This window comes from Ranitomeya imitator, chromosome 6 (genome assembly GCF_032444005.1).
Source record: "Ranitomeya imitator isolate aRanImi1 chromosome 6, aRanImi1.pri, whole genome shotgun sequence".
NCBI lineage: Eukaryota > Metazoa > Chordata > Amphibia > Anura > Dendrobatidae > Ranitomeya > Ranitomeya imitator.
In genome coordinates this window covers 242,253,819-242,277,668 of record NC_091287.1, presented here as the reverse complement: position 1 = coordinate 242,277,668, position 23,850 = coordinate 242,253,819, and the positions used below count along the sequence as shown (strand labels likewise).

The following is a 23,850-nucleotide window of genomic DNA, read 5'->3' as shown; positions in this document are numbered from 1 at the left end:
GGGTGTCTCAATATGGAAACTGCTGGTGGTACCAGCCTCTTGCGCGGTACCACCAGCGGAACACCATCGCAATACACACACACTTTTTACGCCGTACGCACTACACAGACACTGTATATACTGTACGCACCACACACACACACACACACACACTGTATACACTGTACACACCATACAAACACACACACACTGTATACGCCATATGCAGCCTCTTGCACGGCACCACTAGTGGAACAACGTCGTGGACACGACGCCGGGATCAGCCGAATGATTCACTGATCGCTGACATCTTTGTACAGGAGGAGCACATGCGCAGCTTTAATGTGACCGCCGCTATCTGTCTGCACAAAGATGGCGGCGGTCTGATTTACCATTACCTACTTTGCTTTCATTTTAACACAAGGGGAGGGGTGAGTGCACATAGGAAAGAGGACACACAGGGGGAGACAGCTCAAACAAGAGAACACGTGAGGGAAGAAGACAGCATAGCAGTGGAGAGAGAGCAGACAAGGGGGAAAGCACATGGGGTACACAGGTCAAAGAAGAGATGAGATGAGAGGAGAAGACAGCAGATGGGGGAGAAAAAAAGAACAGGGGGAGACAGCTCAAACGGGACAGCACAAGAGGGGAGAACACAGCACAGGAAGGAGAGAGACAGCATACAAGGGGGATAGCACATAGGGTAGAGAGGTCAAAGAAAAGAGCACAGACTGGAAAGTCAGCACATGGGGAAAGAGAGAGTGGATAGGTGGGTGAGCACATGGGGGGGAAAGATTCTCAACGCTGCAAAGCTTGCCCCCATCATGACATTACCACCATTCCGATGCGATAGCATCGGGCCTCCATCTAGTACTGATATAACAAATAAAGTTTATTATAGATCATGGAGAGAAGCAAAATTTACCTTCCAGAAACTGATCAAGGGCATGGTTAGTATAACACACAACCAGTATTGGATTACTCCCCTGTTTCCAAAGGTTAGAGTTATTGAGTAGCGCATACATAATTTTCAGCCCCACATAGGTTTTACCTGAAAATCAAATAAATACACATAGGAATTGGGTATTATTAGCAAACAAACACGACAAAGATATCTAATTCTTATAAAGCCAAGTTCCTATCTGCATGGATTGCTATAAACCTCATTCACACGTATGGAATGGTAGAAGAAATTTCTATGCTAATTCTGCCACTTAAAATAGAGGAAATGGGGAAAAATGGGAGTTATTGTTCTGGCACTGCAGATTAAAAGAAGCACAACAGTAAAATAAGTTAATTAAACAAAAAAAAGTAAAAAACAATACATACACATATGGACAACATTTTTGGTGCCCTTAGTAAGAATAACCCACAATGGTCACGGAAATAACTTGAAGCTGACAAAAAGTAATTTTACATTTAAATTTACTGAATTTCAACTAATGAAAATCTGCGGTTCACAGAAAAATTAATAAAAACTAATAAAACTGTAGACATCATCAGATGCCTCGACAATAGCAATGCCCACTATCCACCATGGCTAAAAAAATCTGATATGGCCAGTTTAAGCAAGCATGCCAGAACTACGCCAACACCTGTGTATTTCACAAACAAGACAAAATTTTAAATCCCCAAATCTATCAAAAGAACTACTCTCCATTGATTGTCAAAAAAGCCTATAAAGCATTAAGACAACTGACACAAGCATAATGACCCCCGACAACCCAACAACCAGTTTTCAGTATAACTTCAGACAAAGCAAACCACAGGCTCGCTCAGGACAAGTAAATCAAAAGGAACACATCCAGCCCATGAACCAATGAATTTTTTCTTTTTTATTATTTTTTTAAATTATTCTCTTATCAATCAATAAAAAATAAAAAATTCAAACTATCATCTTTGGATGTGAGTCCTGGGAAGCGCTGCCGTTCATGGGCTGGATGTGTTCGTTTTGATATAATTTGTATATTGTATATATTCTTTAGGCTTACAGGTGGTTACCCAACCATTTCACAGGGGTCTGCCCACTGGCCTTCCTGACCCCTTCAACCATAGTAACGCACACCAGGTTAATTGTTAAAGCAATCCCTATATATACATTGTACAAAGGAGCTGCAGACAGCATTCCCAGACCTAATGGTGAGCCTCATCTTGTCGAAATGGAGGTGGCAAATAAGATTGTGTCATATTTGTTTACCCATTCATAACTCAGATCTATATATATAATCGTCTCTTCTGTTTGTCTGTCTGTCACGGAAATCCCGCGTCGCTGATTGGCCTGGCTGCCGTGTCCAATCAGCGACGGGCACAGTCCGGCCGCAATTCGCCCCTTCCTATTCTCTGTCAGTGCCCCCTCCAGTCAGCGCTCACACAGGGTTAATGGCTGCGTTACACCGCGTTATATCGCAGTCCGTTAAAGCTGCTATTAACCCTGTGTGACCAACTTTTTACTATTGATGCTGCCCATGCAGCATCAATAGTAAAAAGATATAATGTTAAAAATAATAAACAAAATAAAAAATCATTATATACTCACCTTCCAGCGCATTTCCCGCTTATTGTGACGCTCCGGGCCTTGCATTGCGGTCTCGCGAGAGGATGACGTAGTGGTCTCGAGAGACCGCTAAGTCGTCTGGGTAATTTCGCAATGCATCGCTGGGAACGGAAGCTGGCGGCCGCATCGCGCACATAGGGACAGCTTCGCTGGACGCCGGAGGGTGAGTATATAGCTATTTTTTATTTTCATTCTTTTTTTAACAGGGATATGGTGCCCACAGTACTGTATAGTACTTTGGCTGTGTTATATACTGCGAGGCTGCTATATACTACTCAGGCAGCGTCATATACTGTGTGGCCTGTGTTATATACTGCGTGGGCAGTGTTATATACTACGTGGGCAGTGTTATATACTACATGGGCAGTGTTATATACTACGTGGGCAATTTTATCTACTACGTGGGCAATGTAATACTACATGGATGCTATATATTACGTGGGCTGTGTTGTATATTACGTGGGCTGTGTTATATACTACGTGGGCAGTGTTATATACTACGTGGGCAGTGTTATATACTACGCGGCAGTGTTATATACAACGTGGGCAGTGTTATATACAACGTGGGCAGTGTTATATACTATGTGGTAGTGTTATATACTACGTGAGCTGTTATATACTACGTGGCAGTGTTATATACTACATGGGCAGTGTTATATACTACGTGGGCAGTGTTATATACTACGTGGGAAGTGTTATATACGTGGGCCGTGTTATATACTAGGTGGGCTGTGTTATATACTACGTGGGCTGTGTTATATACTACGTGGGCAGTGGTATATACAGTCATGGCCAAAAGTATTGACACCACTGCTATTCTGTCAGATAATACTCATTTTCTTCCTGAAAATGATTGCAAACACAAATTATTTGGTATTATTATCTTCATTTAATTTGTCTTAAATGAAAAAAAAACACAAAAGAGAATGAAGCAAAAAGCAAAACATTGATCATTTCACACAAAACTCCAAAAATGGGCCAGACAAAAATATTGGCACCCTCGGCCTAATACTTGGTTGCACAACCTTTAGCCAAAATAACTGCGACCAACCGCTTCCGGTAACCATCAATGAGTTTCTTACAATACTCTGCTGGAATTTTAGACCATTCTTCTTTGGCAAACTGCTTCAGGTCCCTGATATTTGAAGGGTGCCTTCTCCAAACTGCCATTTTTAAATCTCTCCACAGGTGTTCTATGGGATTCAGGTCTGGACTCATTGCTGACCACCTTAAAAGTCTCCAGTGCTTTCTCTCAAACCATTTTCTAGTGCTTTTTGAAGTGTGTTTTGGGTCACTCTCCTGCTGGAAGACCCATGACCACTGAGGGAGACCCAGCTTTCTCACACTGGGCCCTACATAATGCTGCAAAATTCGTTGGTAGTCTTCAGACTTCATAATGCCATGCACACGGTCAAGCAGTCCAGTGCCAGAGGCAGCAAAGCAACCCCAAAACATCAGGGAACCTCCGCCATGTTTGACTGTAGGGACCGTGTTCTTTTCTTTGAATGCCTCTTTTTTTCTCCTGTAAACTCTATGTTGATGTCTTTGCCCAAAAAGCTCTACTTTTGTCTCATCTGACCAGAGAACATTCTTCCAAAACGTTTTAGGCTTTTTCAGGTAAGTTTTTGGCAAACTCCAGCCTGGCTTTTTTATGTCTCGGGGTAAGAAGTGGGGTCTTCCTGGGTCTCCTACCATACAGTCCCTTTTCATTCAGATGCCGACAATAGTACGGGTTGACACTGTTGTACCCTCGGACTGCAGGGCAGCTTGAACTTGTTTGGATGTTAGTCAAGGTTCTTTATCCAACATCCGCACAATCTTGCGTTGAAATCTCTTGTCAATTTTTCTTTTCCGTCCACATCTAGGGAGGTCAGCCACAGTGCCACGGGCTTTAAACTTCTTGATGACACTGCGCACGGTAGACACAGGAACATTCAGGTCTTTGGAGATGGACTTGTAGCATTGAGATTGCTCATGCTTCCTCACAATTTGGTTTCTCAAGTCCTCAGACAGTTCTTTGGTCTTCTTTCTTTTCTCTTTTTGTGTTTTTTCATTTAAGACAAATTAAATGAAGATAATAATACCAAATAATTTGTGTTTGCAATCATTTTCAGGAAGAAACTGAGTATTATCTGACAGAATTGCAGGGGTGTCAATACTTTTGGCCATGACTGTACTATGTGGGCAGTGTTATATACTACGTGGCAGTGTCATATACTACGTGGGCTGTGTTGTACTACGTGGGCAGTGTTATATACTACATGCGCAGCGCTATATACTGCATGGGCTGTGTTATATACTATGTGGGCTGTGTTATATACTACGTGGGCAATGTTATATACTACGTGGGCAGTGTTATATACTACATGGGCAGTGTTATATACAACATGGGCAGTGTTATATACAACATGGGCAGTGTTATATACTACGTGGGCAGTGTTATATACTACGTGGCAGTGTTGTATACTTTGTGGGCAGTGTTATATACAACATGGGCAGTGTTATATACTACGTGGGCAGTGTTATATACATGGGCAGTGTTATATACTACGTGGGCAGTGTTATATACTACGTGGGCAGTGTTATATACTTTGTGGGCAGTGTTATATACTACGTGTGCAGTGTTATATACTACGCGGGCAGTGTTATATACTACGTGGGCAGTTATATACTCCGTGGGCAGTGTTATATACTCCATGGGCAGTGTTATATACTATGTGGGCTGTGTTATATACTACATGGCAGTGTTATATACTATGTGGGCTGTGTTATATACTACGTGGCAGTGTTATATACTACGTGGCAGTGTTATATACTACGTGGCAGTGTTATATACTACGTGGCAGTGTTATACTATGTGGGCAGTGTTATATACTACATGCGCACTGTTATATACTGCGTGGGCTGTGTTATATTCTACGTAGGCAGTTATATACTACGTGGCTGTGTTATATCCTACGTGGCTGTGTTATATACTATGTGGGCTGTGTTATATACTGCGTGGGCTGTGTTATATACTGCGTGGCAGTGTTATACTATGTGGGCAGTGTTATATACTACATGCACAGTGTTATATACTGCGTGGGCTGTGTTATACTACGTGGGCAGTGTTATATACTACATGCGCAGCGCTATATACTGCATGGGCTGTGTTATATACTACGTGGGCAGTGTTATATACTACGTGGCAGTGTTATACACTTTGTGGGCAGTGTTATATACAACATGGGCAGTGTTATATACTACGTGGGCAATGTTATATACATGGGCAGTGTTATATACTACGTGGGCAGTGTTATATACTACATGGGCAGTGTTATATACAACATGGGCAGTGTTATATACTACGTGGGCAGTGTTATATACTACGTGGGCAGTGTTATATACTTTGTGGGCAGTGTTATATACATGGGCAGTGTTATATACTACGTGGGCAGTGTTATATACTACGTGTGCAGTGTTATATACTACGTGGGCAGTGTTATATACTACGTGGGCAGTGTTATATACTACGTGGGCAGTGTTATATACTCCATGGGCAGTGTTATATACTATGTGGGCTGTGTTATATACTACATGGCAGTGTTATATACTATGTGGGCTGTGTTATATACTACGTGGCAGTGTTATATACTACGTGGCAGTGTTATACTATGTGGGCAGTGTTATATACTACATGCGCACTGTTATATACTGCGTGGGCTGTGTTATATTCTACGTAGGCAGTTATATACTACGTGGCTGTGTTATATCCTACGTGGCTGTGTCATATACTATGTGGGCTGTGTTATATACTGCGTGGGCTGTGTTATATACTGTGTGGCAGTGTTATACTATGTGGGCAGTGTTATATACTACATGCACAGTGTTATATACTGCGTGGGCTGTGTTATATACTGCATGGGCTGTTATATACTACGTGGCTGTGTTATATACTACGTGACTCCTATATACTACATGGCTGCGCTATATACTGCGTGGCTGTCTGTGTTACGTGGCCTCTGCTATATGCTATGTGGCTGCTATATATATATATATATATATACACACATACATATTCTAGAATACCCAATGCGCTAGAATGGGGCCATTATCTAGTATGTGATAATCTGACAGAGGCGTCCGATTATGTAGATGACAATGTTTCAGGTCTTGACGTCCCCAGTGCATCGAATATTATATCGAAATGGCTAATTTTAGTAACTAACCAACACACCATAATGTTAGACTATTTCACAGTGAAGGAAGGTGGAATGTGTCACATAACAAGTTCTATATGTAATCACTATATCAACCTTATAGGAAATCTTCAGGTGAGGGCCGCGATACAATAAATAGTTGAAATGAGAGAGAAATGGTTAAAGGAACACAATGCAAATACTCTTTGTGGGGAGAAACATTCTCTTTTCTGACACCAGCCAATTGGCTCAAGGGCCTAAGATGGTAGCTCTCAGGGATCATACATACGCCACTGTTTTTCCGTAATACTTATCAACTCAATATTGTTGCTAAGCTTCATAAGAATACCAAGATAACAGCCATTGTAACCCATAGTTTCCTTGCCATTGCAATGTTGCGACTGATGGGAACCGATATACACAAGCACTAGCATGGGTTCCATTGAAATGTTGTTGTCAGAGATTTACAGGTCATCTAATTGTTTAACAGACACGGCTGGAGCTCAGCTCCAACTGCTTTGTATTATAGCTGGCAGCAGCTGCATATGGAGCAAGATCACCTCCTGAGCCCCTTCCACAGATGCGGACCCATTCCCAGCATGTTCATTCACTTCTTAATTCAAGAAGGGGTTAAAATTCAATGAGCCCAATACTCTTCTTTTTATGATCTTTACCAAGGGGTCAATATCTCTGGAACCGCATGGTGGGTTACAAGAAAAAAACAGAATACTTGGGAGAGCAGTGGGAATAAAACAATAGAAAAATGGCCACTTTTGACCTGGGGACAAGTTCATGTATTTTCTGCCAATACAATTTGTTTTTGTGCATTGTCTACAAAATCAGTGCTAACCATATATACTGTAAGTACCTAAAGAGTAGCATCACCTCAGTACAATTCTGTCAGCATCATAACAGTCTACATACGATAATATTTTGGACATCTGTTAAGTCAGCAGTCTTCCCATGATGATGACTGAAACAGACTAAGGGACCTTTTTAAAGACTTAGGAAGCCTTTGCAGGTGTTTTTGTTAATTATTCTAATTTATTGAGATAATGACTTTTGGGTTTTCATTGGCTGTAAGCCATAATCATCAACATTAACAGAAATAAGCACTTGAAATAGATCACTATGTCTGTAATGACTCTATATAATGTATGAGTGTCTATTTTTGTATTGAAGAACTGAGATAAATTAACTTTTTGATTATATTCCATTTATGTGAGAAGCACGTGTATACTAGTAACTTACATAACTTGCTGTTTAACCCTTTCCCTGCAAAAGACGTATGTCATATGTCTTTGCAGTGCGACAATTCATTAGCGAAGGATGTGAGAGATATGTTCTGGAGACTAATGGTTGTAATTCAGACAGGATCGCAAATGCAGCAGCAATCTTCATTTTAAGGCCACGTAAACATGTTCAGTATTTGGTCAGTTTTTTACATCAATACAGTATCTGTAAGCCAAAATCAGGAGTGGGCGATAAATACAGCAGTGGTGACGCGTTTCTATTATACTTTTCCGCTAATTGTTCCACTACCAATTTTGGCTTAGAAATACTGATGTAAAATACTGACTAAATACTGAACATGGGCTAAATCTGAAATTCTCAACAACCCCACTTGTCATACTAGTTGTTAACGTAAAAGCTGCATGTAACTACAGCTCACCTTCCTGTTGCCAACTTTAAACCATTTAGCTTGGGCATTAAAGGGAACCCGTCACCCCCAAAATTGAAGATTAGCTAAGCCCACCAGCTTCAGGGGCTTTTCTACAGCATTCTGGAATGCTGTAGATAAGCCCCCCAATGTATCCTTAAAGATGAGAAAAAGAGGTTAGATTATACTCACCTGGGTGGGCGGTCCGATCCAATGGGCGTCACGGTCTGGTCCGGGGCCTCCCTTCTTCTTACGATGACGTCCTCTTCTTGTATTCACGCTGCAGCTCCGGCGTAGGCGTACTTCGTCTGCCCTGTTGACGGCAGAGCAAAGTACTGCCGTGCGCAAGTGATGAGCCTCTCTGACCTTTCCCGGCGCCTGCGCACTGCAGTACTTTGCTCTGCCCTCAACAGAGCAGACAAAGTACGCCTGTGCCGGAGCCGCAGCATGAATACAAGAAGAGGACGTCATCCTATGAAGATGGGAGGCCCCAGACTGGACCGCGACACCCATCGGACCGGACCGCAGCGGGACCGCCCCTGGGTGAGTATAATCTAACCTCTTTTTCTCATCTTTCGGGATACATCGGGGGCTTATCTGCAGCATTCCAGAATGCTGTAGATAAGATCCTGATGCTGGTGGGCTTAGCTCATCTTCGATTTTGGAGATTACAAGTTCCCTTTAAAGTGAGCCCTGGATTGCAGCTAAAACAACCATCCAGGACTTATTTGAATGCTGAGATTCAGTCTGTTGAAATCACTCCCCTTCTGACTTCAGCCAATTTTAAAGAAAGAGAAGAAGGTGGTCACTAATTGGCTTTAGGCTCAGAACTCCTTACTCTGCAGCTAATCAGCGGCCATTTGGGTTACTACTGGTCTGTGACATCACCACTCCAAGGCAAGCAGAGGCCATTGTAATGGTAGTGTGGAGCATGGAGCAGAGTGTAGGTAAAGTATGCCAACTTTTGTTGTTTGCACCCCAAAGCAGTCCACATCAAAATTTCACAGCAAAATAGACAATGCCTTTATAGTTCCCTAGTATATTTTTTATTACATGTTTAAGAATTTATTTAGAGTATAATACAATACATTTTAATCACTATAATATGTATTGCATTGGCATTATTAACCAGAATATACATTTTTTTTTTTACCTGTTCCCGGAGGTCCTTGAATGATAGAAAGCTCGCTTGTTAGAGCCATTTGAAATGCCTTGAACTGAGATCGGTCAAGCTGCAATTCCTCTTTGGTTGGCCAAGTACTGGAATCAAGGACATTAAATTGATTTTTAAACAATCTGTTCAACAACTGAGTACCTAATCGGTATGAAGGCCCTCCTGCATTGTTATACTGTTGTATTGTGGAGTTGTCAGATTTGATTAACTTCTCCAAGGTGTAACCAGTAGGATTCTGAGAGACATATAAAGGTGGGGACATTGCTGTGTTACAGAAAACAATGTAATTCTGGAATGGAATTTCACTCGCCACCATTTCCTTCAAACCTTCCAACACATGACGATATGCTTCAAAGTAGGTTGTGGCTTCAACCATGAGAAAATTATCATCTACTGCATATTGTGTCAGCTGCTGCCGACTTTCTTCTGTAAAGATCAGAGCTATTACCCCATTTTGGAGATCGGAAATATTTCTGTCTGCAACAGTAGCAAAAAGCATATGTTTGAAATCGTCATTAGAAAGGCAAACAAGAGATCCGTAGAGAAGACGCTTTGAGATTTCCCAGCGAACATGTTTCAGGTTTTTGGTACTGAAATGGACCTCATGAACTATTCCAGCACGAGTGCATAATGGAGAAAAGATCTTGGCATCAAAATAAATTCTAATATCATCAATTTTTGCTTTATTGAGATCCTTTTCTTGCAGTGTAACAAGTCCAGAAATTCCATCTCTTAGAGGACGAATGAAATCTTCTCGCATTAGGCGGAAATGTGTATCTAGGTAAGACCTAGCATCAGCATAGGATCCATCAATGATGTTTGGTCTCATTAAAGGCTTTTGAGACAAACAGATGTCTTCATAGGTTGGATAAATTGATAGCTGTCTAAAGTCACTTTCTATGCTTTCCTTGTTTCCTACAATGTAGATGTAATTGTCTGATTTCAAAGTTCCTTCTGCTTTTTTTTCTTCCAAGTGTTGAAGGAACTTATCCAGATCCATCAATTTCTTCTTATTTTCTGTACGCACAGTGTTCCCATTACCTTCCATGTTAAGGAATGCATTTTGAACAAGGGTCTTAATTATACTTACTTCCATGAAAGAACTGGATGGAAAGATACTTGCCAGTTCTGTGACCAAAGTAATAATATGTTCAAAAAACAAAAATGTTCTGTGCTGCTGTGTGATCGCTTTATAACTCTGCAACATGTGAAAAGGAAGAACTTGCTTCAGGAAACCAGATCCTTGGACTTGACCTAGGATATATATTAAATTTTGCTGGTTTGTTGTGCTTGTGATAATTGTACTTAAAATATTCAGGAAACCTTCAGTTGCTTGAAAATCTATTGTATTTTCATTAAGAAATTCCCTTAGTCCACTTCCCGGAGCAGCCAGTTTCATTATGATTTCAGATGGTTCCAATGTGATTAATTTGGAAATTGTTTGTAAATCTATTTTTTTATTCATGACAGGTCTTTGGCGTATGGGCATGTCACCTCTGTTCCTTCTATTGTGCTCTATTTTGGACTCCATGGATAATTCTGATAGATTTTGCACACTCTTTGCTCTCGCAGCAAATCCAGTGTTATTTGTCTGGAAGGCACTTAATGTATTTGACACTAAAAAGAAAGGAAAAAAATATACTTTAAAATATATATTTAAAGGGACCCTGGCGGCTTCCTTATGCTGCCACTGTGCAGTACCAGATAACATAATTCTAACAATCAGCCACTGAAAGGTTAATGAGTTGCAATTTTAAAGAATTTCTAAATTAATCTCTGCACCGCAAGGCCAGCAAAGAGGATGCTATGCTCTACTCATAAACAGGTTCTCCAACTGCAAATTTCTCCCCATTATTGAGAAACTGCCAATTATCAGCGGAGGGACATCCACAGCTCCTTGCCTCACAATAGGCTCCTTACTGCAGAGGATAATATGTAAGATTGCATAAACTGATTGATCTTCAACATTCGCCAACACCATTGATAACCTCTTTGAAGAAGCAATAGTTCTTGTGTGATCGCCTTAGCGCCTTTGTTTTTTTTTATACCTCCATACCATGTAGGTACTAGCATTTTATTACAGTGCAGTCCTATTTACTTCAATGAAAGTAAGACACCCACAAATCTGATACTGATAGCATATCTTAAGCATATGCCATTAATATTCTGAAAAAAACAACAACTTTTTTTAAGTGACAGAATGCTCATTTTAGTGCATCCTTGACTACTTTAATGAAGCTGACAGATGAACATGAACAATTAGTTATAAGTATGCTTGGCATATTCTTGTCAGCAAATACTATTTAGGCAATTATGTTTTACTAGCCTACGCCTCTGCCTTAGTAAGGCTACTTTCACACTAGCGTCGGATTCGGCCCGTCGCATTGCGTCGGGCCGAGATTCCGACACTAGCGTTTGTTGTGCCGCACAACGGGTGCAGCGGATGCATTTCTCCGGCGCATCCGCTGCCCCATTGTGAGGTGCGGGGAGGTGGGGGCGGAGTTTCGGCCACGCATGCGCGGTCGGAAAAAGCGGTCCGTCGGATGCAAAAAACGTTACATTTAACGTTTTTTGCTCCCGGCAGTCCGCCACCACACGGCGCAACCGTCGCAAGACGGTTGTGACGTGTGTCAATACGTCGGTAATGTAACTCTATGGGGCAAAAACGCATCCTGCAAACAACTTTGCAGGATGCGTTTTTTCCCCTAAACGACGCATTGCGACGTATTAAAAAAACGCCAGTGTGAAAGTAGCCTAAGTCAACAATTAAGCGCAATGTTTCCTAATCCTAAACAGCTTAATCACCTATTTTACACTAGAACTTTCCCTCCCTTTTCCAATGCGGTTATTCTAACAAATAAATAATGCAAAGTATTTCTGAGTCAATCTAACTGCGCTGTGAACTGCAAAATTTCTTTATAGAAATTATTTCACTTGGCATTCATAAAATATTGTTTCACTTTAAACAGCAAAAAAAGTTTCTGCATGTGCACAGAATGTACCTTTCATCTTGGTGCTAAAAGATGTGGCCAAGTTTTGGCTACCATATCTCAGAGGACTTTTGTGGCGATTCGATAGCCTCCCCGGTGAACCATAGCGCTGTTGCTGCCTTCCTTGGCCTAATGTCTGAACTTGTGGATTATTATTTCTCCTACCACCAGTTGTGTCATTTTGCGGTGTCCTATCTCTGTAGGCTCCTTGAGCTGCACCTGGAAGATAAAATAGATAAAAATGGGCTACAATGTCTTATGACAAAGAAGATAATAAAAAAATATAGATTTCGTTTTTTTTTGGTTTGTTTTCATTTTTCAAGGACAGTAAATATATTTTCATGAACACTGGAATTACCAGACCTAGCTACATTAACTGACTCAGCTGGTATGCCTACTGTAGTCTTCATTTGGAAAAGCAGCTATATTTCATTACACAAATTCTTACTGTAGCCCAGGCTTAAAAGAATATAAACAATGACATGGAATTGTGATCCTTTAAAACAACATTTTTATCATTCTTATTTCTATACAAATATATTATAAAAATAACGTTTTTATGGCCAATATTTATTAGTATAACACTGCACTCTATGATAGTGATAGATAAAAACTGGAGTGCTTACATTTTGTCTGGTCTTTACAGCATTTAAAGGGAATCTGTTCCCAGGTTTTTGCTACCCCATAGGAGAGCAGTAGGGGCTGAGACCATGAAGTCAGCCATATATCACTTACTGGTTTGCATCATCACGCTCTGCTATCATTTTGATAAAATTACTGTTTTAGGCTACGTTCACATTAGCGTCTTGCGGTGGTGCGTCGGGCGCAGCCACGGCGACGCATGCATCATGCGCCCCTATATTTAACATGGGGGCGCATGGACATGCATTTGCATGCGTTTTGTGATGCATGCGTCTTTTTTGCCGCAAGCGTCAGGGCGCAGAGGACGCAGCAAGTTGCATTTTTTTGCATCCAAAATCCAGCCAAAAAAGGACGCATGCGTCACAAAACTATGCGTTCTTGTATGCGTTGTGCGTTGCATCGCCAACGCAGCACCGCACGACGCAAATGTTAACGTAGCCTGATCTACTACATATAAAGCAGTTCTCTGAATGCTGACTTCTGTATGAACCCACCCACACCACTGATTAGCAGCTTTGTACCTACATACCATGTACACAGAAGGTTGCCAATCAGTGGTGGTGAGTGTAGGGTTATGCAGAGCTAAAAAATATGGAGGACTATTTGGCAGCAGGTATACTAGTCCTCTAGTAATAATCTCCTGCTGACAACAGTGATTTTATAAAAACTACAGAAAGCCGCCCAGTCAGTGACACATAGCTGGAATCAGAGTCTCTGTCGCTACATTATGCTGCTCAGATTAGGTAGTCTATTGAACTTGCTGTACAGAGAGGGTGTACTTTTAAATTGCAACATTTAAACATGTTCTTCATGGCATTTTTATTAAAGTCAATAGCAAATTATTGAAAAGTCTGCTTACACCGTGTTTTGTGTTTGACACTTACCGTATGTAGCATTTTTAAGTGAATAGTGTTTTGTTCTCAAAATGTAACAAACACCAGCTATAGCGTTATTACTTTAGGTTTCTCTACATGACTGTAAAAACTTCAGAAAAACAGGCCCGCACAAAAATTGTCACAAAAAAAATGGCCACAAAAATGTTTTAAAATGTCTTTATCAACGTGCGGACCATTGAAAGGCTAAAAAGGTCTAGTTGGTCCTCATTATGCTATGTATTCATATTATAAGAGTTCACTGCATAGCATAACAGCTGCATGAGACCGTGCAGCTATGGGAGCAGAGAGGCGGTTGTCAGACACAGCCAGATTCTCCATAGATAAAGCAGACATGGTCTATTGCAGCTTTTGCCTTCCCGATCACTATATATATATATATATATCTATATACAAAGCACTGAACAAGCGTGGTGGGTACAGTATAGGAAGCACTTAAAGCTCTGCCTCCTTCAGACCCAGTGATGATGTGATCGCTAGGTGTGCAGAGGGAGAAGGAGCTGCTGAGTGCTAAGAGACTAAGCAAGCTCCATTCAAGAAATTTGATAAGAGAAAAATGTAATATAATGGTGAAATGCCCCCCAATGGTCTTTTATGACCTTATGAAGAGGGGCGGGCACAAAGTATGCACTAACTGGAAACAAAAAATTAATAAAAGGCGGAAAATAAAAAAAAAACAGCTGCTAGTTCAAATTGCTGTTAATAGTCTCATTCCATCAAAAAACAAACTTGTGTCTGTCTGATATACATATAAACAAACATTAAGGCTTTCTTTTTAGCAACCACACCATTTAAATGCCACTGTCAGCGACTGACGTTTACATGGTTAAATATAGTGATTTGAGTTCAGCTCAGAAACAGATGCTCGCTACGTAATATAGCCAGCATCTACCACATGTAGAAGGATCTCAGCTATGGAGCTCCCTCCACACACAATAAGCCTCGCAATGATGTACATGTATGTCATTTTGTGTTAAGGGGTTAAAGACCTATCCATCAATGTCAATGGCTGCTCACTTTCCCCAGTCCCGCATGCTCGGTGCCTCGGGGTGATCCCCGACTCTGCCCTCTCTTTCATGCCACATATCCAAGCCCTTACCTCCTTCAGCCATCTCAAACTCAAAAATATTTCCCGGATCCGTGCATTTTTCGACAACAAAACCACAAAAACACTAGTGCACGCCCTTATCATCTCCCGCCTTGACTACTGCAACCTCCTACTCTCTGGCCTCCCCTCCAGCACTCTGGCACCACTCCAATCCATCCTACACTCTGCTGCCCGACTAATCTACAGTTAGGTCCATATATATTTGGACAGAGACAACATTTTTCTAATTTTGGTTATAGACATTACCACAATGAATTTTAAATAAAACAATTCAGATGCAGTTGAAGTTCAGACTTTCAGCTTTCATTTGAGGGTATCCACATTAAAATTGGATGAAGGGTTTGGGAGTTTTAGCTCCTTAACATGTGCCACCCTGTTTTTAAAGAGACCAAAAGTATTTGGACAATTGACTCCAAGGCTATTTCATGGACAGGTGTGGGCAATCCCTTCATTATGTCATTCTCAATTAAGCAGATAAAAGGCCTGGAGTTGATTTGAGGTGTGGTGCTTGCATTTGGAAGGTTTTGCTGTGAAGTAAACATGCGGTCAAAGGAGCTCTCCATGCAGGTGAAACAAGCCATCCTTAACCCCTTTCTGCCATTAGACGTACTATTCCGTCCATGTGGGGTGGGCTTTACTTCCCAAGGACGGAATAGTACGTCATAGGCGATCGGCCGCGCTCACGGGGGGAGCGCGGCCGATTGCGGCCGGGTGTCAGCTGCTTATCGCAGCTGACATCCGGCACTATGTGCCAGGAGCGGTCACGAACCGCCCCCGGCACATTAACCCCCGGCACACCGTGATCAAACATGATCGCGATGTGCCGGCGGTGCAGGGAAGCATCGCGCAGGGAGGGGGCTCCCTGCGGGCTTCCCTGAGACCCCCGCAGCAACGCGATGTGATCGCGTTGCTCCGGGGGTCTCCTACCTTCCTCCCTGCAGCAAATCCCGGATCCAAGATGGCCGCGGATCCGGGTCCTGCAGTGAGGGAGGTGGCTTACCAAGTGCCTGCTTAGAGCAGGCACTTGGTAACGCTGCAGCGCTGTTTGACAGATCGGTGATCTGTCAGAGTGCTGTGCAAACTGGCAGATCACCGATCTGTATTGTCCCCCCTGGGACAAAGTAAAAAAGTAAAAAAATTTTTTACAAGTGTGTAAAAAAAAAAAAAAAAAAAAAATCCTAAATAATGAAAAAAATAAAAATATTATTCCCATAAATACATTTCTTTATCTAAATAAAAAAAACAAAACAATAAAAGTACACATATTTAGTAGCGCCGCGTCCGTAACGACCCGACCTATAAAACTGGCCCACTAGTTAACCCCTTCAGTAAACACCGTAAGAAAAAAAGAAAAACGAGGCAAAAAACAATGCTTTATTATCATACCGCTGAACAAAAAGTGGAATAACACGCGATCAAAAAGACAGATATAAATAACCATGGTACCGCTGAAAGCGTCATCTTGTCCCGCAAAAAACGAGCCGCCATACAGCAACATCAGCAAAAAAATAAAAAAGTTATAGTCCTCAGAATAAAGCGATGCAAAAATAATTATTATTTCTATAAAATAGTTTTTATCGTATAAAAGCGCCAAAACATCAAAAAAATGATATAAATGAGATGTCGCTGTAATCGTACTGACCCGAAGAATAAAACTGCTTTATCAATTTTACCAAACGCGGAACAGTATAAACGCCTCCCCCAAAAGAAATTCATGAATAGCTGGTTTTTGCTAATTCTGCCTAACAAAAATCGGAATAAAAAGCGATCAAAAAATGCCACGTGCCCGAAAGTGTTACCAATAAAAACGTCAACTCATCCCGCAAAAAACAAGACCTCACATGATTCTGTGGACTCAAATATGGAAAAATTATAGCTCTCAAAATGTGGTAACGCAAAAAATATTTTTTGCAATAAAAAGCGTCTTTCAGTGAGTGACGGCTGCCAATCATAAAAATCCGCTAAAAAACCCGCTATAAAAGTAAATCATACCCCCCTTCATTACCCCCTTAGTTAGGGAAAAATAAAAAAAATTTAAAAAATGTATTTATTTCCATTTTACCGCTAGGGCTAGGGTTAGGGCTAGGGTTAGGGTTAGGGCTAGGGTTAGGGTTAGGGTTAGGGCTAGGGCTAGGGATAGGGCTAGGGTTAGGGTTAGGACTAGGGTTAGGGCTAGGGTTAGGGCTAGGGTTATGGTTAGGGCTAGGGTTAGGGCTAGGGTTAAGGCTACAGTTAGGGTAAAGGCTACAGTTATGGTTAAGGCTACAGTTAGGGTTAAGGCTACAGTTAGGGTTAAGGCTACAGTTAGGGTTGGGGCTAAAGTTAGGATTAGGGTTTGGATTACATTTGCGGTTGGGAATAGGGTTGGGATTAGGGTTAGGGGTGTGTCTGGGTTAGAGGTCTGGTTAGGGTTACCGTTGGAATTAGGGTTAGGGGTGTGTTTGGATTAGGGTTTCAGTTATAATTGGGGGGTTTCCACTGTTTAGGCACATCAGGGGCTCTCCAAACGCGACATGGCGTCCGATCTCAATTCCAGCCAATTCTGCATTGAAAAAGTAAAACAGTGCTCCTTCCCTTCCGAGCTCTCCCGTGTGCCCAAACAGGAGTTTACCCCAACATATGGGGTATCAGCGTACTCAGGATAAATTGGACAATAACTTTTGGGGTCCAATTTCTCCTGTTACCCTTGGGAAAATACAAAACTGGGGGCTAAAAAATAAGTTTTGTGGGAAAAAAAAGATTTTTTAATTTTCACGGCTCTGCGTTATAAACTGTAGTGAAACACTTGGGGGCTCCAAGTTCTCACAACACATCTAGATAAGTTCGTGGGGGGGTCTAGTTTCCAATATGGGGTCACTTGTGGGGGGTTTCTACTGTTTAGGTACATTAGGGGCTCTGCAAACGCAATGTGACGCCTGCAGACCATTCCATCTAAGTCTGTATTTCAAATGGCGCTCCTTCCCTTCCGAGCCTTCCCATGCGCCCAAACGGTGGTTCCCCCCCACATATTGGGTATCAGCGCACTCAGGACAAATTGCACAACAAATTTTGGGGTCCAATTTCACCTGTTACCCTCGGGAAAATTCAAAACTGGGGGCTAAAAAATAATATTTGTGGGAAAAAAATTTTGTTTTATTTTTACGGCTCTGCATTATAAACTTCTGTGAAGCTCTTGGTGGGTCAAAGTGCTCACCACACATCTAGGTAAGTTCCTTAGGGGGGTCTACTTTCCAAAATGGTGTCACTTGTGGGGGGTTTCAATGTTTAGGCCCCTCAGTGGCTCTTCAAACGCAACATGGCGTCCCATCTCAATTCCTATCAATTTTGCATTGAAAGGTCAAACGGCGCTCCTTCCCTTCCGAGGTCTCCCATGTGCCCAAACAGTGGTTTACCCCCACATATGGGGTATCAGAGTACTCAGGACAAATTGTGCAACAACTTTTTGGTTCCAATTTCTTCTCTTACCATTGGGAAAATAAAAAATTGGGGGCGAAAAGATAATTTTTGTGAAAAAAACAATATTTTTTATTTTTACGGTTCTGCATTATAAACTTCTGTGAAGCACTTGGTGGGTCAAAGTGCTCACCACACCTCTAGATAAGTTCCTTAGGGGGTCTACTTTCCAAAATGGTGTCACTTGTGGGGGGTTTCAATGTTTAGGCACATCAGTGGCTCTCCAAACGCAACATGGCGTCCCATCTCAATTCCAGTCAATTTTGCATTGAAAAGTCAAATGGCGCTCCTTCCCTTCCGAGCTCTGTCATGCACCCAAACAGTGGTTTACCTCCACTTATGGGGTATCGGCGTACTCAGGACAAATTGTACAACAAGGTTTGGGGTCCATTTTCTCCTGTAACACTTGGCAAAATAAAACAAATTGGAGCTGAAGTAAATTTTTTGTGAAAAAAAGTTAAATGTTAATTTTTATTTAAACATTCCAAAAATTCCTGTGAAACACCTGAAGGGTTAATAAACTTCTTGAATGTGGTTTTGAGAACCTTGAGGGGTGCAGCTTTTAGAATGGTGTCACACTTGGGTATTTTCTATCATATTGACCCCTCAAAATGACTTCAAATGAGATGTGGTCCCTAAAATAAAATGGTGTTGTAAAAATGAGAAATTGCTGGTCAACTTTTAACCCTTATAACTCCCTAACAAAAAAAAATTTTGGTTCCAAAATTGTGCTGATGTAAAGTAGACATGTGGGAAATGCTACTTATTAAGTATTTTGTGTGACATATCTCTGTGATTTAATTGCATAAAAATTCAAAGTTGGAAAATTGCGAAATTTTCAAAATTTTTGCCATGTTTCCGTTTTTTTCACAAATAAACGCAGGTAATATCAAAGAAATTTTACCACTCTCATGAAGTACAATATGTCACGAGAAAACAATGTCAGAATCACCGGGATCCGTTGAAGCGTTCCAGAGTTATAACCTCATAAAGGGACAGTGGTCAGAATTGTAAAAATTGGTCCGGTCCATAACGTGCAAACCACCCTTGGGGGTAAAGGGGTTAAGCTGCGAAAACAAAAAAAACCCATCCGAGAAATTGCTACAATATTAGGAGTGGCAAAATCTACAGTTTGGTACATCCTGAGAAAGAAAGAAAGCACTGGTGAACTCATCAATGCAAAAAGACCTGGGCGCCCATGGAAGACAACAGTGGTGGATGATCGAAGACTAATCTCCATGGTGAAGAGAAACCCCTTCACAACAGCCAACCAAGTGAACAGCACTCTCCAGGAGGTAGGCGTATCAATATCCAAATCTACCATAAAGAGAAGACTGCATGAAAGTAAATACAGAGGGTTCACTGCACGGTGCAAGCCACTCATAAGCATCAAGAATAAAAAGGCTAGACTGGACTTTGCTAAAAAACATCTAGAAAAGCCAGCACAGTTCTGGAAGAACATTCTTTGGACAGATGAAACCAAGATCAACCTCTACCAGAATGATGGAAAGAGAAAAGTATGGCGAAGGCGTGGTACAGCTCATGATCCGAAGCATACCACATCATCTGTAAAACACAGCAGAGGCAGTGTGATGGCTTGGGCATGCATGGCTGCCAGTGGCACTGGGTCACTAGTGTTTATTGATGATGTGACACAGGACAGAAGCAGCCGAATGAATTCTGAGGTATTCAGAGAGATACTGTGTGCTCAGATCCAGCCAAATGCAGCCAACCTGATTGGTCGTCGTTTCATACTACAGATGGACAATGACCCAAAACATAAAGCCAAAGCAACCCAGGAGTTTATTAAAGCAGAGAAGTGGAATATTCTTGAATGGCCAAGTCAGTCACCTGATCTCAACCCAATTGAGCATGCATTTTACTTGTAAAAGACTAAACTTCAGACAGAAAGGCCCACAAACAAACTGCAACTGAAAACCACCGCTGTGAAAGCCTGACAGAGCAACAAAAAGGAGGAAACACAGCGTCTGGTGATGTCCATGAGTTGCTAACAAAGGGTTTTCAACCAAGTGCTAAAAATGAACATTTTATTTAAAATTATTGAATCTGTCCAATTACTTTTGGTCCCTTTAAAAACAGGGTGGCACATGTTAATGAGCTGAAACTCCTAAACCCTTCATCCAATTTTAATGTGGATACCCTCAAATGAAAGCTCAAAGTCTGAACTTCAACTGTATCTGAATTGTTTTTTATTAATTAATTGTGGTAATGGCTATAACCAAAAGTAGAAAAATGTTGTCTCTGACCAAATATATATATGGACCGAACTGTACCTGTCTCCCCGCTATTCCCCAGCCTCACCCCTCTGTCAAGCCCTTCACTGGCTTCCTATCGTCCATAGGCTCAAGTTCAAAAACCTTACTATGACATACAAAGCTATCCACAACCAGTCTCCTCTGCGACATGGTCTCCCGGTACTAAAATAAATGCAACCTTCGATCCTCACAAGATCTCCTTCTCTACTCCCCTCTTATCTCTTCTTCTCACAACCACATCCAAGACTTCTCCCATGCTTCCCCCATACTCTGGAACTCTCTACCCAATACATCAGACTCAACTACCATAGAAACCTTCAAAAAGGACCTGAAGACCCACCTCTTCTGACAAGCCTACAGCCTGCAGTGATCCTCAACCTACTGAACTGCCACACAACCAGCTCTACCCTCTCCTACTGTATCCTCACCCATCCCCTGCAGAGTGTGAGCCCTCGCAGGCAGGGTCCTCCCTCCTTCTGTATCTGTTAGTGCCTTGTTTTTTACTCATGTTTATTGTATTTGTCTATATTTCCCCCTTTTCACATGTAAAGCGCCATGGAATAAATGACGCTATAAAAATGTATAATAATAATAATAATAATAAAAAGGGGACCTGTCCCCAAGTCAAAAGTGGCAGTTGATGTCCTTATTTTATTTCCTCTGCTACCCTGAGTAATGAATTTCATTTTCTTTATTAAATATGCTAAATGGTGTGACCGATTGGGTGGTAATGGAGAGCAATCTAAAGACAAGTCCCCATAGAATTCAGTGTGCCACGATCTCTTGGTAAAGATAATAAAAATTAGCACTAACCATTGACAGGTCCTATTTCTTAGTAACAGAGGAACAGACTGAATAGACAAAGGTATTGCTGGACTTGTCTTGAAAGAGTTACATGTGCATATAAATTGTTTGGGGGTGAAATCCTGCTGACAAATTCCCTTTAAGCCTCCTGTACATTTTAGATAGCTGTAGGACAAGCAATGGTGTACTTTGCCCAGCGTTTCCACTTTCTCTATGAGAGCCGCTGCCACTTCTAGTGGCGGATTATCTCTTAACCCCTTCATCCCGAAGCCTGTTTTCACCTTCCTGACCAGGCCAATTTTTACAATTCTGACCACTATCACTTTATGAGGTTATAACTCTAGAACGCTTCAATGAATACCACTGATTCTGAGACTGTTTTCTCTTGACATATTGTACTTCATGATACTGGTAAAATTTCTTTTCATATGATTTGCATTCACTTGTGAAAAAATCGGAAGCTTTTAATTTTCGTGCCCTTAAATCAGAAAGTCTTGTTACACAAACTAGTTAATGAATAACATTTCCCACATGTCTACTTTATATCAGCACAATTTTTGAAACAATTTTTTTTTTTAGGAAATTATAAGGGTTAAAAGTTGACCAGCGATATCTCATTTTTACAGCACTTTTTTTTTTTGAGGTTATAGCTCTGGAACGCTTCAATGGATCCCAATATTTTTTAGTGACCTACTGTACTTCACGTTAGTGGTAAAATTTATTTGAAATAACTTGCGTTTATTTATGAAAAAAAATGGAAATTTGACAAGTATTTTGAAAATTGTGCAATTTTCAAACTTTTAATTTTTGTACACTTAAATCAGAGAGTGGTGTCACACAAAATAGTTAATAAATAACATTTCCCATATGTCTACTTTACATCAGCACAATTTTGGAACCATAATTCTTTTTTGTTAGGACGTTATAGAGGTTAAAAGTTTACTAGCGATTTCACATTTTTCCAACAAAATTTACAAAACCATTTTTTTTTTAGGAACCACAAAGTTTAGAAAAACATTTTTTTAGGAACGACCTCACACTTGAAGTTAGTTTGGGGGATCAATGTAACAGAAAATATCCAAAAGTGACACCATTCTAAAAACTGCACCCTTCAAGATGCGCAAAACCACATTCTAGAAGTTTATTAACCCTTCAGGTGCTTCACAGGAATTAATGGAATGTGTAAAGATAAAATAAACATTTAACTTTCTTTCACAAAAATTTTCCTTTAGACTTAATTTTTTTTTTACTTTCACAAGGGTAAGGCTGGGTTCACATTGCGATAGTGGGTGTCCGCTGACGGAATCCGTTACATGCCGCAATTAACGCTATGTAACGGATCCGTTATCACACCCATTGACCGCAGTGTATCAAACGCATCGCTAACGTATGCCATTTTTGGCATGGGTTAGCGATGTCCCGGTATTTTCTTACGGACCTCAAACGCTGCTTTCAGCGTTTTTGGGTCCGTTCTCGCTAGCGCAGATCGGGCATCTGCGCTAGCGGGATCGCTAAACGCAATCCCTTTTTGTACATTGCGTTAGCGCATTCCGTTAGCGTATGCGCTAAACGGATTGCACTAACGCAATGTGAACCTAGCCTAACAGGAGAAAATGGACCATACAATTTGTTGGGCAATTTCTCCCAAGTATGCCCCTACCCTATATGTGGAGAAAACCACTGTTTGGACACACGTCAGGACTCAGAAGGGAGCGACATTTCACTTTTTGAATGTAAAATTTGTTGGCATAATTAGCAGACGCCATGTCATGTTTGGAGAGCCCCTGATGTGATTAAACAGTGGAAACCCCCTACAAGTTACCCCAGTTTTGTAACTAGACCCCTTGGGAACTTATCAAGATGTGTATTGAGAACCTTGACCCCAATGTGCTTCACAGAAGATTATAATGTTGAGCCGTGAAAATGAAAAAAAATCACATATTTCAGAGAGAAATAATTTTTCGCTCCAAATTTTGCATTTTCCTAAGGTGACAGGAGAAATTGCTCCATACAGTATGTTGTGCAATTTCTCCTGAGTTCGTTGATACTCAATATGTGGAGGAAAACAAATATTTGGGCACACGGCAGGGCTTGGAAGGGAAGGAGCGCCATTTGACTTTTTGAATTCATAATTTGATG

The 23,850-nt window shown here is 41.2% G+C and overlaps 1 protein-coding gene across 1 annotated transcript in view; it reads right to left on the bottom strand.

Moving 5' to 3' along the window:
- The window catches only part of LOC138643350 (NFX1-type zinc finger-containing protein 1-like), a 245,980-nt gene that overhangs the window by 170,923 nt on the left and 51,207 nt on the right, over positions 1-23,850 (bottom strand). The window contains exons 3-5 of the mRNA XM_069732272.1: positions 12,548-12,754; positions 9,525-11,162; positions 905-1,030 (exon numbers count right to left, since the gene is read on the bottom strand). Of these exons, the coding sequence (XP_069588373.1) occupies positions 905-1,030; positions 9,525-11,162; positions 12,548-12,754 (1,971 nt within the window). The remainder of the gene's footprint in view (positions 1-904; positions 1,031-9,524; positions 11,163-12,547; positions 12,755-23,850) is intronic.